General features: G+C 37.1%; 1 protein-coding gene across 1 annotated transcript in view; it reads left to right on the top strand.

Moving 5' to 3' along the window:
* The first annotated feature begins 3,381 nt into the window (after positions 1-3,381).
* asic1b (acid-sensing (proton-gated) ion channel 1b) overlaps positions 3,382-13,575 on the top strand; it is a 93,045-nt gene continuing 82,851 nt past the window's right edge. Inside the window, exon 1 of the mRNA XM_047810251.1 lies at positions 3,382-4,177. Within this exon, the coding sequence (XP_047666207.1) occupies positions 3,515-4,177 (663 nt within the window). The 5' untranslated portion in view covers positions 3,382-3,514. The remainder of the gene's footprint in view (positions 4,178-13,575) is intronic.

Below are 13,575 nucleotides of genomic sequence, written 5' to 3'. Positions count from 1 at the left end.
GTAAAGACAGACTGGTTACCCTGATACGCTTCCCGTTTCCCTCCAGGACACTGATTTGACAGTAATTTTATTAAATTCTGGCACAGAACTCCTGCGATGTTGATGGAACAGCAGAAAAAGATGGAAAGTAATGCACCCCGCAGAGCTAATCAGTGAGCTATTTAATATTTAGTTAAGTCACTTGTCTCATATTATATTGTCTGGAATACTACTGTAGTTATACATCATTTATAACACAGAATATAGTGTTGAATTCCCAAATCTGATTGGTCAGAAGGTGTTCAGAAGGTTTGTGTTATCTATGTAGGGGTTGTTGATGAACAGACTTTCAGTTCAGACATGTATTATAAATATTATAATCATTATTATATTTACAACAACAACAACAACAATTATTATTATTATTGTTATTATTATTATTATTATTATTATTATTATTATTATTATTATTATTATTGTTGTTGTTATTATTATTGCATTTTAAATTTTCCACTCTATCTGTGGGATTCTGCTTCATCATTTCCAAGATCATTGGAAATACTCATTGAGCTGCAACCTATTTTTGATGAAAAGAAGGGATTTCTGAAAATAAAAACCAGGTAATAATCATTCTTTATCTCTGTAGTTATTTGGCAGCACAGATGTCTGTTAACTGTTTTTCAGTTAAATGTTTAAATAGTGGAAATTTCCTTTGGGAATAGATTTATAATAATAATAATAATAATAATAATAATAATAAGAAGAAGAAGAAGAAGAAGAAGAAGAAGAAGAATACTAATAATGTACACAATATAATAATAACAATAATAATAATAATAATAATAATAATAATAATAATAATAATAATAATAATAATAATTGAGTGCTTAGGTTTCTGCAGAATTGATTTTTGAATCAGAATCAGCTTTATTGCCAGGCATGTTTTCACATGCGAGGAATAATCTCCACAGTGTAACAGAATGACATATGTAGTATAGATGAAATTGTATGTACACATATACAAGTGTGAAATGTGCAGTTTAAATAAGCACATGAAATCTACATATGCAAATAGTATACAATATATACAATTTGTATGTACACATGTGCAATTGTGAAATGTGCAGTTGAAGTAAACATAAACATTCAGACAATATGTATGTATTTATGTACAGAGTGCAAGTATGAAATGTGCAATTGAGGTATACATAGTGCAAATATTATGTGTTGTGTGTTCCATGGTGTTAATTGTTCATCAGGTGGATTGCTTGAGGGAAGAAACTGTTCCTATGTCTGGTCGTTCTGGAGCTCAGGGCTCTGTAGCGCCAACCAGATGGCAACAGTTCAAAGAGGGAGTGTGCTGCATTTAAGGGGTCCAGAGTGATTGACTTCGCTCTTTTGCTCACTCTGGAGGAGTACAGGTCTTGAAGAGTGGGGAGAGTTGTGCCAATGATTCGCTCAGCAGTCCGGACTACCCTCTGTAGTCTTCTGAGGTCGAATTTGGTGGCTGAGCTGAACCAAACAGTGCCAGGTGCAAAGGATGGATTCCAGCAAATCCTGTGGCAGGTTGAACTTCTTCAGCTGACGAAGGAAGTACAACCTCTGCTGAGCCTTTTTCACAATGGAGTCAATGTGAATGTCCCACTTCAGGTCCTGGGAGATTGTGGTTCCCAGGAATCTGAATGACTCCACTGCTGTGACAATGCTGTCCATGATGGTTAGTGGGGGAAGAGCAGGGGGGTTTCTCCTGAAGTCCACGATCATCTCCACTGTCTTGAGCGTGTTCAGCTCCAAGTTGTTAAGGCTGCACCAGACAGCCAGCCGCTCAACCTCCAGTCTGTAAGCAGACTCGTCACCGTCCTGGATGAGGCCAATCAGTGTGGTGTCGTCTGCAAACTTCAGGAGCTTGACAGATGGGTCATTAGAGGTGCAGTCACTCGTGTACAGGGAGAAGAGTAGTGGGGAGAGAATACAGCGCTGCGGGGTGCCAGTGCTGACGGTGCGGGTGCTGGATTTGAGTTTCCCAAGTCGCACTAGCTGCTGCCTGTCTGTCAGAAAGCTGGTGATCCACTGGCAGACAGAGGAGGGCACGGAGAGCTGGGTTAATTTGGGCTGTAGGAGTGATGGGATGATGGTGTTGAAAGCAGAGCTGAAGTCCACAAACAGGATCCTCGCATAAGTCGCTGGTCTGTCCAGATGCTGCAGAACATAATGCAGTCCCATATTGACTGCATCATTCACAGACCTGTTAGCTCTGTAGGCAAACTGCAGGGGGTCCAGTGATGTCCTTCAGATAAGCCAAAACCAGTCTTTCAATTGATTTCATGCCCACAGATGTTAGAGCCACAGAGAGATGCAGAGAGAGTTGGGCTTTAATCTCTTTTCAACATAACATTACTTAAGGTAAAAGCATTTGCCAAATGAATTCATGTACTTTATAAGCAAGCAGTATAAAACATCAAGTAAACAGGCCATTAATCAACTTTTTAAATACAGTTTAAAAGTCTTCATGTTTGTTTTATTTAATTCATTTGGCCATCAATTCAGCTACCATTTCCTATGCTTTCCTACATTACCAACAATGCTGTAGGAATGTGATGGCTATATGAAAGCTAATGAATTGTCAGGAGTTAGGATTCTATTATATTATTACCTTTTGTTGCTACAAAGCCAACAATAAGTTACGAACAGTTTGTATTTCAAAGTGCTCCGATGTTTACTTCATACACCACATGTTTGTTAAGGTACTCAAGAAATATGGAATTGGCCTACATATTAGCAAGAGTGGTTGTCCATAGCCGGCTTCATTGTTTTGTTAGGGTTAGCAGCTGCCCAAAAGTTGATGCTTGGATGATTTAAATAGATGTGAGCTTAGCAGTTACAAGCCACTGACACATTAAAAAAAATAGTCGCTTATATCCCCTTATGTGAAGGCGAGAAAGATGATCAGGTTCTGACATCATGCACTGAGTGCAGCAGTGGCAGGGCCTGATGGGAGTATAATGTATCAGTGTTGGTGTAGGGGTGGGGTGGGGGCAGCAGATACTCATCCCAACCTTGCAGAGCCTCCTCAGATGCTCCGATCTGACAAGACAGTCATGTTTGGGACTTCCGACCCTTCATGCGCATTCTCTTTATAAGGTTTCCGCATCTAGGTTAAGGTCTTATAACGCACTGGCAGCAGCACCTTTTGAGTTCTAAGGCAGTTTTTCCAGCAAGATACATAAGTTACAATTTTTTGAGGTACTTTTATTCAAGAGGATAGTGTTCTAAGTAGATCCGAACTACATTATAAGGATAATTTTTCTATCCCTCTTCTGCTGTACTGTTCATTTTGGACTTGGTGTCATTGACTTTTAACAACAAGCTGAAAATATCGGTTGTTTCCAAATATCTGTCTAAGTACACTAATTTATTTGAGTATATCCCTCCACTTTGCTTCAAAAGCCATCTTTTTAATGGTGGACGCTTCTCTACCGCAAGCAAGCATTCTCTAGATCTGGACAGTTTTTCTTGAAGTTGGACATTTTCAACCATGGTGCGAATTACATGCACAATCTCTGTTACATCAGGAGATGAGCATACTGCGGGGTCTTACGCGAGCAGCTTCGATGATCACTACAAAAGGGTAGTGCGGAGTGGCGACAGCGAGTCTGGCCATTACAAGGAAGAGTGTGATGATCTGGAGGTTTACGAGGAACAAGTAGAAAAAGAGCCACCTAACATTGACTTGGCAGCATTTTTCAGCGGTTGTTCTCTTCATGGTGCAAACCACGTCTTTGTGGAGAAAAAAAAGTTTGGGGTGAGACAGGGTCTCTGGGCGGTAAGCTTCCTGACAGCCCTCTGTATGTTCTTGATCCAAGTGGGTGACCGAGTTGTCTATTACATGCAGTATGACCATATCACAATGCTAGACGAGCGCAATGCACCCAACATGACCTTCCCAGCCATCACTATGTGCAACTTCAACAACTTCCGTCGTTCCCAGATTAGCTACAGTGACCTGCTCTTTATGGGACCACTCATAGGGTATGAGGACAACATGGCACCTGGCTTCCAGCTTGCCCCTGAACCTGATCGCCAAGGTGCCCGGTTCAGCTTGGCCGAGTTCTATAACCGCACACGCCATCGTATGGACGACATGCTTCTGGAGTGCAATTTTGCTGGAAAGGATTGTGGTCCGGAGCACTGGAGAGAGGTAAGGCAGTAAATGAAGGTCTGAACCTAATGTCACTGCAAATACCATTTGTCCAGAGATTTAATTTGAGCAGTGCAAGAGAAAATGAATATGGGAATACAAAGCAATTAATAGGAGCCAAATAGCCATTTATTCTGCTCGCAGAGTTTGTGGAGGAAAGACAGTTAGCTATAATTAGAACAGGGTGCATTGTGAATGATAATCATGATGTTTCATGCCTCTTTGTTGCTTCTCTGAGCGCTTGTAATTGCAAAGTAGCTTTTAAAAGTTCTATAAATGACTAACCCCAACAATAATAATAAGTGGTGTATTTGCAAGAGTCATGTCAATATTTTTCGATTACATATAATTTTAGGTAAGTTAGTAATCTGTAGACCTTAGTAATGGAATAATTGCTTTATATAATAGAAAACTTGCCATTTACCAACACGTTGTATAGCTTTGTATTTACAGCGGAAAAAAACATCATTTGCATACCAAAAAGAGTAAAAGTCATTTTTCCATTTACGTATTATCAGCTCTGCCGAAGCTCACCAATTTAGCAGAAAGCTTTCAGTTTTATCAGTTGAAGCCAGAGGTTTGCATACAAAAGAGTTTTAAAGAGGGCATCACAGGCAGCTGGGAAACATTTCCAATATGTGCTTATGGAAGGTCAGACTCCATTTATAAGAAAACATGTCTTGCTTGGCATGGCGCTAAATAATCAAGCTGTGAAAACATCTCTGATACTAAGGCACATTTATTTTCCCTTTTCGTAATCTCTATTGAGTTTCGCATTATAAAATAGTTTTTAGTATGGTAAAGGGCATTCACTTTTAATGTATTTGTTTGGTGTTTATATAAAAGGTAGTCTCTCTAGAGTATTGGAAGGTTAAAAATGGCAAGTTGTTTATCATTAATGGCTTAACATGGGCAGAGATCCATAATGCACTTCCTTGAAATCTTCTTTAGATGATCTGTAAACACACACATGCATGCACACATCCACAGCTACAGTGTGTTGATAGCCTTCCCGGATTCTATAATCCATCCATAACAGTGTAGCGGCTTGCCAGATAGCCTCATGGTATATCACCTTGCACATTTATCCGCTTACTTAGTCTATCATTGCTGTGTGTTTATCCATGCTAATCACGTTATCGGCATCAGCAGAGCACTACAAGCAATGACGAGTGGCTGGCTACAGAGCATGTTAACTAATTACTGGTGTGCTAGAATGCTCAGAGCATTTTGAGTTTTGCTGGTGGTTGAATAGGCATTGACCATCTGAGAGGATATTTAACAGATCTCCAGGTCAGATCGATAGAGGGCTAGACTGTGCCAAGAAGAAGGGCATCTCAGATTTCCATCCGGTGGCAGAATTTGAGAATCTACAGGCAACGTCGACATCCGCAGCCTCCATTAGACACAGCTCTGTTTTCACTGTCCAAAGATCGAGTCGCGTTTCGTTCTCTTGAGTGCCTTGTAAGAGCAACTGTTCAATAGAATTTTAAGTAGATAAATGAAAAGGCAACTACTGTGGGGTCAGAAGAGAAAGGCTGGCCTTTGGGACAGTCAAATGAAATTACATTGAAAACTTTGCTCTCAGAAATGCCTCAGATCTTTGTGGCATGGATTTCACATGATTGCATCATATAAGTGCTACGGATTTGTGAACCTTGTTATGACACATCCCAAAGGTGCTCTCTTGTATTCAGAGCTGGTGATTAAAGAGTGCACTGAACTCACTGACATGTTCGTGGAAATAGTTGGAGACTTGTGCTTTGTGACATAGGATGTAGCCATTATAAGAAAAGGTCAACATGTGGTCAACATCAAAACTCTTAAGCTTAACCTGTGGCAAGCAAACAATACTCGGGTGATAAAATACAGGTGGCAAAAAAACATTACTCACCCCGTTACACCTACACCACCAACACTGTGAACTGTTGGCACCAACCAGACTAGGTTCATGGACTCATGCTGTTAATGACAAATTCTGACTCTACCATGTGGACATCAGCAGAAATCGAGATTCAATAGACCAGGAGACAAATTTCCAAATTTAAACTCTATAGCTCCTAATTCTTCCAATCTGAGAAGAATAGTAGCCATCATAGTTTAACATACTCTGTGTATTGAAATACATTTCTGCTCCTTATGGTTGTAAAGAGTGTATTGATAAGTTACTATCACCTTCTCTGAACGTTCTATCTTGTGTAAACTCTAGATAAATGGTGCATATGGAAGGCATATGATTACATTATAGAATTTCCTTAATTATAACATGGACTTCTAGATTTACTAGATTCTCTTGCATCAGCATGTCATGAGTCATGTGTTTGGTGCTTTGTCACATAATACTTTCAGATTTTGAGCAATCACAGCTTAATCTCTGCTGTCTAATTGGAATTTTTAGAGCAGAAAGGTTCTCAGGGGAGCTGCGACAGCAAGCCATCAAATATTAACAAAGCTGCAGCACAGATATCCTTCTGAAATATTTCCCCTCAGATTTCTCTGCAGAGGTCATTTTAATTAACTCTTCTTATTTTTTTCAACACTGGGAGAAGTGTGGAGTCACTGCTTATAATAATCAGTTTATGTGACTAGACTCCTGTTTGAATTTTGTCAAGGTTTTGCTAATATAAAGGTTCCTTAAGTTGGCAGAACTGCCAGTCTTATTTTGTTCATGCAGTCTCAAGCACAATTCAAGGATTTAAGGCTTTCTTACAAAAGTTACAGCATTAATTAAGGCTAACAAATAACCAGATTTATATTTGGTGAACAGAGTGAAAAATATATGATTGGTTGGACAAAATGTCTGGGTTTTTTTTTGACAGGTGGATTGCTAATACTTGTTTTAGTATCATGCGATGTCACCTGTTCATAATTATCCCTAATATGCCTTACTTATTCCTACCCTTTTGTGTCTGTCTTTGTCGAGTTATGTTCTATTGTCATGTTTGTTCGGTTAGGTTGTGTTTTGTTTTTTACAATTTTTGGATTGAGTATTAATGCATCGCTTTGGTTGTCATGTTTCATGTAGTGTTTCTTTTATGTCCTTTTACTAATCAAGGACATGGTTTCAATCCTGTGTATGGGTCTGAGTTTCTGGAACTTACAAAACCTGACAGAGGGCTAGTAAAGAGGTTTGCCAAGGCATCACACAAATGTCTTGTTCATATGAAGTCTGCTCATTTTCTAATGCAATTTCTTAGAATTTGCTTAGTCAGATCTATGGCATATCCTTAAAAATTGTGTATTTATTGAGAACTACATAATTTTACAAACAGGACGTAGTGGAAAAGGATTATTTTACATTGATACTGCTACCCTGCTACAGCTGCTGGTGTTTGGGCACTAGATGGTGCCATATCAAAAGTTACTGCTGTAATGGCTTAAACATTAGAAGCCAACATGTAAAAATAAAAGCACAGATGCTCCCATAAACAGGACTACAACAGGACATTTTACATTAGACATATTACACCTGGAATGAATGGTAATATCTCAAGTCAATCTCAAGTAAATGGGGTAGAGATACAGGGGGTAGCAAGCTAACAAACAAAAAAGCATTTAGCTTATCTGTAATGCTTAGATTTGGTACTTGAGTCTGAAGTGAAACAGATTCCATGCATCCAATCTATTCAGTTGAGTTGAGTTGAGATTTGAACTTCAAGTCGAATCAAATCAAATTTTATTTGTCACATAAACATACATACAGGGTACGATATGCAGTGAAATGCTTTATGCAACTGTCCAGTATAAGAATAAAAAATTATTTTAAAAAAAGTATATAAAAAAAAGCAAAAAATAAAATAAGAATAACATAATAAAAAGTATAAACTATATAAGCTATAGATGAAAACATAGATGAAGAAATAATGTATATACATATGCATAAATATACATATACATAAGTGTATGGTTTTAAAAGATTGTCCTTAAAGTGTCAGACTAAGACTAAGATTTCAGTTTATAATCTCTAACCTTTGTTTTTAATATGAATATGATGAATATAATAATTAGGTGTATTTAGCTATCAGCTAATGTATTAATCAGCTTAAGGGACAAATAGTGACTGCAGTTATTAGCTAGTTCTTACATTCAACATTCGTAGTATGTGGTCAAGCTCATGATGACATGAAAGGGCATAATTATAGTATTTTGGGTATTTATAGATATATATTTAGAACTTTGTTGAGGTCAGACAAACATTATATTTTTTTTTAAAAAAAGAAAATGAACTAAAAACCCTATTTTTATGCAACACTCATTTTGGGTTTATTTGAATACAGGTACAAACATTTGAAGCATTAAACAGATACTCATACGGCCTCTGATATCACAAAGTGTAATGTTTAATACTCAGGAGGACAGGAGTTGTTTTTTTGTTTTTTGTTTTTTTTTTGCTTTCTCATGAATAAATTTAAACTATTTTCTGTCAGATGTTTAATAATTAAACATGGCATGATGTGTTAGAAATGAGGGAGATTTGATCAAACCAGCTGTTGACTATGAAACTAAAAGCATGTTGGCATCTTCAACGATTAAGTATTTATTTAACAAGGCAAATATCTTGTTCTGAGTGTTTTTCCATTAAATTGCTTCATGATTTTTGAAAGTGGGTTAAAAATAAAGTGGGTTAAAAATTTGTCCTTCTTACAATGAATATAATGCATGATCTAGGTTGGACATCTAAAGGATTCAGGCACTTACCGTTAGCTAATTAACTCTGTGATTAATTTTCTAATGGTTTCTTGATGTTCTAATTTTCAACATACACCCCTGTGTTTGGCGTGGAGTCTGTGAGCAATCGTTTATTTTTCAAAACCAATTTTCAAGTGAATGATATTTACTGTTTCAGTGGTTGTGCTTAGAACAGTGGAACTTGAACGTGCATTGCAAAGTAAAAGAAGACTAAAAGACAGCGGCTCCTCATTTACTGGTTCATGCTTGGCTTCTGTTCGATATGTCAGCAGTTCTGTGAGTTTTAGAGAATTTAGATTAAAGTTCAAATTCTGCAGCCCTAAAGCACCACCAAGATCATTTAAAATGGCATTTTGCTGGAAGTCTCAACAGTGCTGGAACTTGTTGACAATGCAAAGATCAGCTTTGTATATTAACTTAAAAAAAAACGAGTGTGCACATAAGTGTCTGTATTCAGTGTTCATAATGAGGAGTTAATAATAACAATTGAGACCTCAAGAAGAACTACAGATTTAAGTGCTATTCAAGGGGGGAAAATTCTGCTCAATAAAAAAATCTGAATTTAAAGCCCATTTTCCTTGTGTGAAATTGGCTTGAGCAAGAAGAAGTATTAAGTCTGGTGCCACTGACTGACAGGTAGATGTAATCACAATATATCACGTGGACATTTATCGGTTGAGCTATAAATATGCCAAAAACCCAAAAACACACTCTCCTGTTACTTTTTTTGTAATATTAAAATAGTTTTTTTTGTGTGTGTGTTAAATCATATTACATTATAGAAAACTATGCATGATCTGTGTCTTCATTCAGCATTTTCTATCCCTGAGATTTTAAAGCTCTTGTGTTTAAAAGTGGTGTCTAGACAGTATTGAAAACTGTCTCTATTATTTTTACTCTATGCCTCTACTCAAGAAAAAAATTTGCTGACCTTGAAGGCATGAGTTACATGCAGATACTTTTAATATTCTGAATGGACTGCTCACAAAATAGCTTAAGGACTTGCGTAAACCAGCTCTTCATGACAAATGGGCTGGATTGAGTCTTTTAAAGAATTTACACAGAATGGCTTGAAAAACAAAAGAGACATCAGAGGAGACTGACTAGCTGGTTTGAGCTGATATGAAGGCTAAAGTAAGTCTTTCCAAAAAGCATCTCAGAACACAGAGAACATTGAGCATAGGGATGGAGGAGCTACAACAGCAAAAGGCTACAGTGAGCAGAGGATCAGACGAAACAGACCGTTGAAGATTACTGAAAGACCCGGAGAGTCAAGCAATATCTGGTGACATCGGAGACTTTTGATAATGTGGATGAATGACCTGCTCAGAAAATCTGCACAAACTATGGATACAAGGAACTTTGATTCTGTAAATGCTGTTGTAACATCTAAACTCTGATAAATAATTTCTGTCTCAGCTTCACTGTTGATGCCGAAGATAAATTCCCTTTTAAGGACGAAGGAAGATCAGTCTTGTTATTGCTCGGATCTGTTGGTCACAATTCCAGTGAAAAGCTTGTTTGCTTTTAACCTTCCACATACTTTATGTCCTCGTATTTATCCAGTTTCTTGTAATTCTTTCTTAAACTTACCACAGCTCACACACACATATATCACCACATAATCACCACAGCAAATATAAATCGATGTTGAAAAACTTGCTACAGTAATTCATCTGGATTGTTTTTATATACCTTTATAATTTTATTTTCTTTCAAAAAAAAAAAAGAGAGACTACTAGGACAACTATGGATTATGTACTGTACTGTACACCACTATAACTTTTACCTAAAATCTACATGTTACTGCTTATCTTTAAATTCTTATAAGGATGTGAATTTTAATTAAAAATGAACTAGCAACTATTTTTTTTAATCTATCTGATTACATTCTATTTATATCTCTCGTTCAAGTAAATCATGTTAGTTACTGCATAATGAATGACAGCAAATCTTTTTACCTCCATACATACGTGACAAGCATAAGTGTATCTCCAGCATTTTCCAGTCTCAATCTTTATCTAATATGTTTGAATAGCCATAACATCGAACCTTGTTTGGTCATGTTAATGAGCTTATTAATATAATCCGATGAGATGGGGACAAAAACATAACCAAAATGGAACAGATTGGAGGTTATATAATCCCTTTAAATCAAATTATACAATCTTGATTAAATATACAGTAATGTGCAAAAGACTGACGCATATAAAATGCTGTAAAACAAAGATCTCTTCAATAATAATAAAATGAATCCTTTCTACTGTAAAGAGAAACAATAATAAACTAAAATATATATTTGATATGACAAAACGACATTAGAAATTCTTTTTGTCTATTCACTTAAAAGACTGTTAACACTTTGCCTGAAGCTAAAGGTAATTTGTGAAAGGAAGCTTTTATAGCCTGTGGCTGTACTTTACTACCCAATCCCACTCTGCTAGTTTACAGTCAGATCAGAAAGGCTGATCCAGACTCGGATTTCAGATGATTTTCAGATGTGGAATTGAGCATGGCAGAAAAACTTTCCAGAAATGGTATAACATCCTCTATTCAGTATTGTACTCAACTCTTTTTACCAGATGCCAAAAAATGGAATTTCCAACCATGGAGGTGTCCATGTTCAGCATTAAATTTCTTTGTCATGTCAAATTAGACAATTACATTTTAAGTGTCGTTGTTACTTAACCTATTAGAGACAATATATTCACAAGAAAAGTAATAATTAAATTACTAATGAAATAATTAAATAATTTAAAAAATCAAATAAATAAAAAACAAATAATGTTTTTTTTTTTATTTTCCAACCTAGTGCTTCTATCCTTTATATAAGTAAATGCTGATATCAAACCGATTTCTGCTCTCTGAGATGCTTGATCATAAGCAAATAAAAATTTGAAGGTGGTATCTTAATTTACAGCATGTAGCACACGCCCTTATCCAGAGTGACTTACATTTTTATCTCATTTTTTATACAACTGAGCAATTGAGGGTTAAGGGCCTTGCTCAGTGGCCCAGCAGTTGCAGTTTGGTGGATGTATAAATCGAACTCACAACCTTCCGATTTTTTTGTATTTACATTTCTGATTACTAAAAATTTGCAGTCACTGTATAATAAACTCATTGGTCACTATATTAGAAAGACTTGTAGAATTGTGCAATCACCCGAACATGTTGCAGGACAAATAATGGTGGGACAAATAATAGGTTAATGTTCACACCAACATCAGTGTTCATGTACATGCAGAAACCTTGTTGAAGAAAGAGACTAGATGTCCAGATTATGGACTTGTTATTTTGTGTTTCAGACTCTAGAGGTCCTCATTGTTCCCTCGTTTGTTTCATTCATTCATTCATTCATTCATTCATTCATTCATTCATTCATTTTCTACCGCTTGTCCAATCTTCTTGGGTCAGGAGGAGCCTGTGCCTATCTCAGGCATCAACGGGCATCACCTGTCTGTTATTGGTGTGTTGCTGCCCATGTCTCAGTCCCCTCTGTGTATTTAAGTTGCTTTGTTTTGTTGTTTCTTTGCTTGATGTGTAGTTTTGCTCTGGTTCTCTGTGTCTCAGGTTTCTCTATAGTTCTTGCCTATTATTTTAGTGCTATCTTGTGAGTTTTGTCATTATCCTTGAGAGACTATTTATTGACAACTGAGGTGTGTTTGTATTGCTTTTTTTACATCTTTATCTTCTTTGGACTTTCTGACTGTACAGTACTTTGTGGATGTTGTGTATTTCGGACTTTGGAGTGCATTAAACTCTTCAAACTTTCACCCTGTTTGAATTCATCTCTGCACTTGGGTTCATCCCCTTTCCCTGATTGAAAATCTGACTGCCAGGCCTCCGACCTGAGTTCTGGTACTGGCCCTTTCCAGTTTTGGTAAGCATATGCAGCATCTGCAGCCTGTGTTCTGTTCTTCGCAGACAGAAGTGAAACCCGACCTGATTTTCTGTTATTGTAGTCCAGTCACCTCAAGGTTCAACGAGTGCATTCTGAGATGCTTTTCTGCTCAACACAATTGTATGGAATGGTTATTTGAGTTACTGTATCCTTTCTGTCAGCTAGAACCAGTCTGGACATTCTCTCTTGATCTATCTGTTTTTCCAGCTGCAGACCTGCCATTCAACGGATGTTTTTCTTTATTTCACAATTCTGAGTAAACTCTATAGGCTATTGTGTGAGAAAATCCCAAGAGATCAGTAATTATAAAAATACCCAAACCAGTCTGCCTGGCACTAATCATGTTACTGTCAAAATTATTGAGGTCATATTTTTTGCTTCATTAGGATGATCGACATGAACATGACCCAAAGCTACTGGCCCATAAATGCATGATTTGCACGGTTTGCCAGACAACCGACTGATTAGATAATTGCATGAGAAAGCCTGTGTACAGGTGTTTATAATAAAGTCCTCAGTGAGTGTATTTCCTCCGTTGCTGCACATCTGCCTCAGGTTTTGAGGTGTCGCACATCTGAGAGGCTTAGGGTCATTTCATTATACTGCACAAATGCTCTCAGAAGACTCACGTCTCTGTTTCTCTCTATAGTGTTCCATTAGGAGCAATACCTTTGAGATGACCCGTATTATGCCTTGGGAGAGCCCATCTGAATATGATTATTAAGCATTGAGCAAGAATAATATTAACTCCGATCATTGATGTGAATCCAACCATGTACATCCTCCTACATGCATTAATCCATAC

This window comes from Tachysurus fulvidraco, chromosome 2 (assembly GCF_022655615.1).
Source record: "Tachysurus fulvidraco isolate hzauxx_2018 chromosome 2, HZAU_PFXX_2.0, whole genome shotgun sequence".
NCBI lineage: Eukaryota > Metazoa > Chordata > Actinopteri > Siluriformes > Bagridae > Tachysurus > Tachysurus fulvidraco.
The sequence above is the reverse complement of the archived record's forward strand: the minus strand, read 5'-3'. Positions and strand labels throughout refer to the sequence as shown.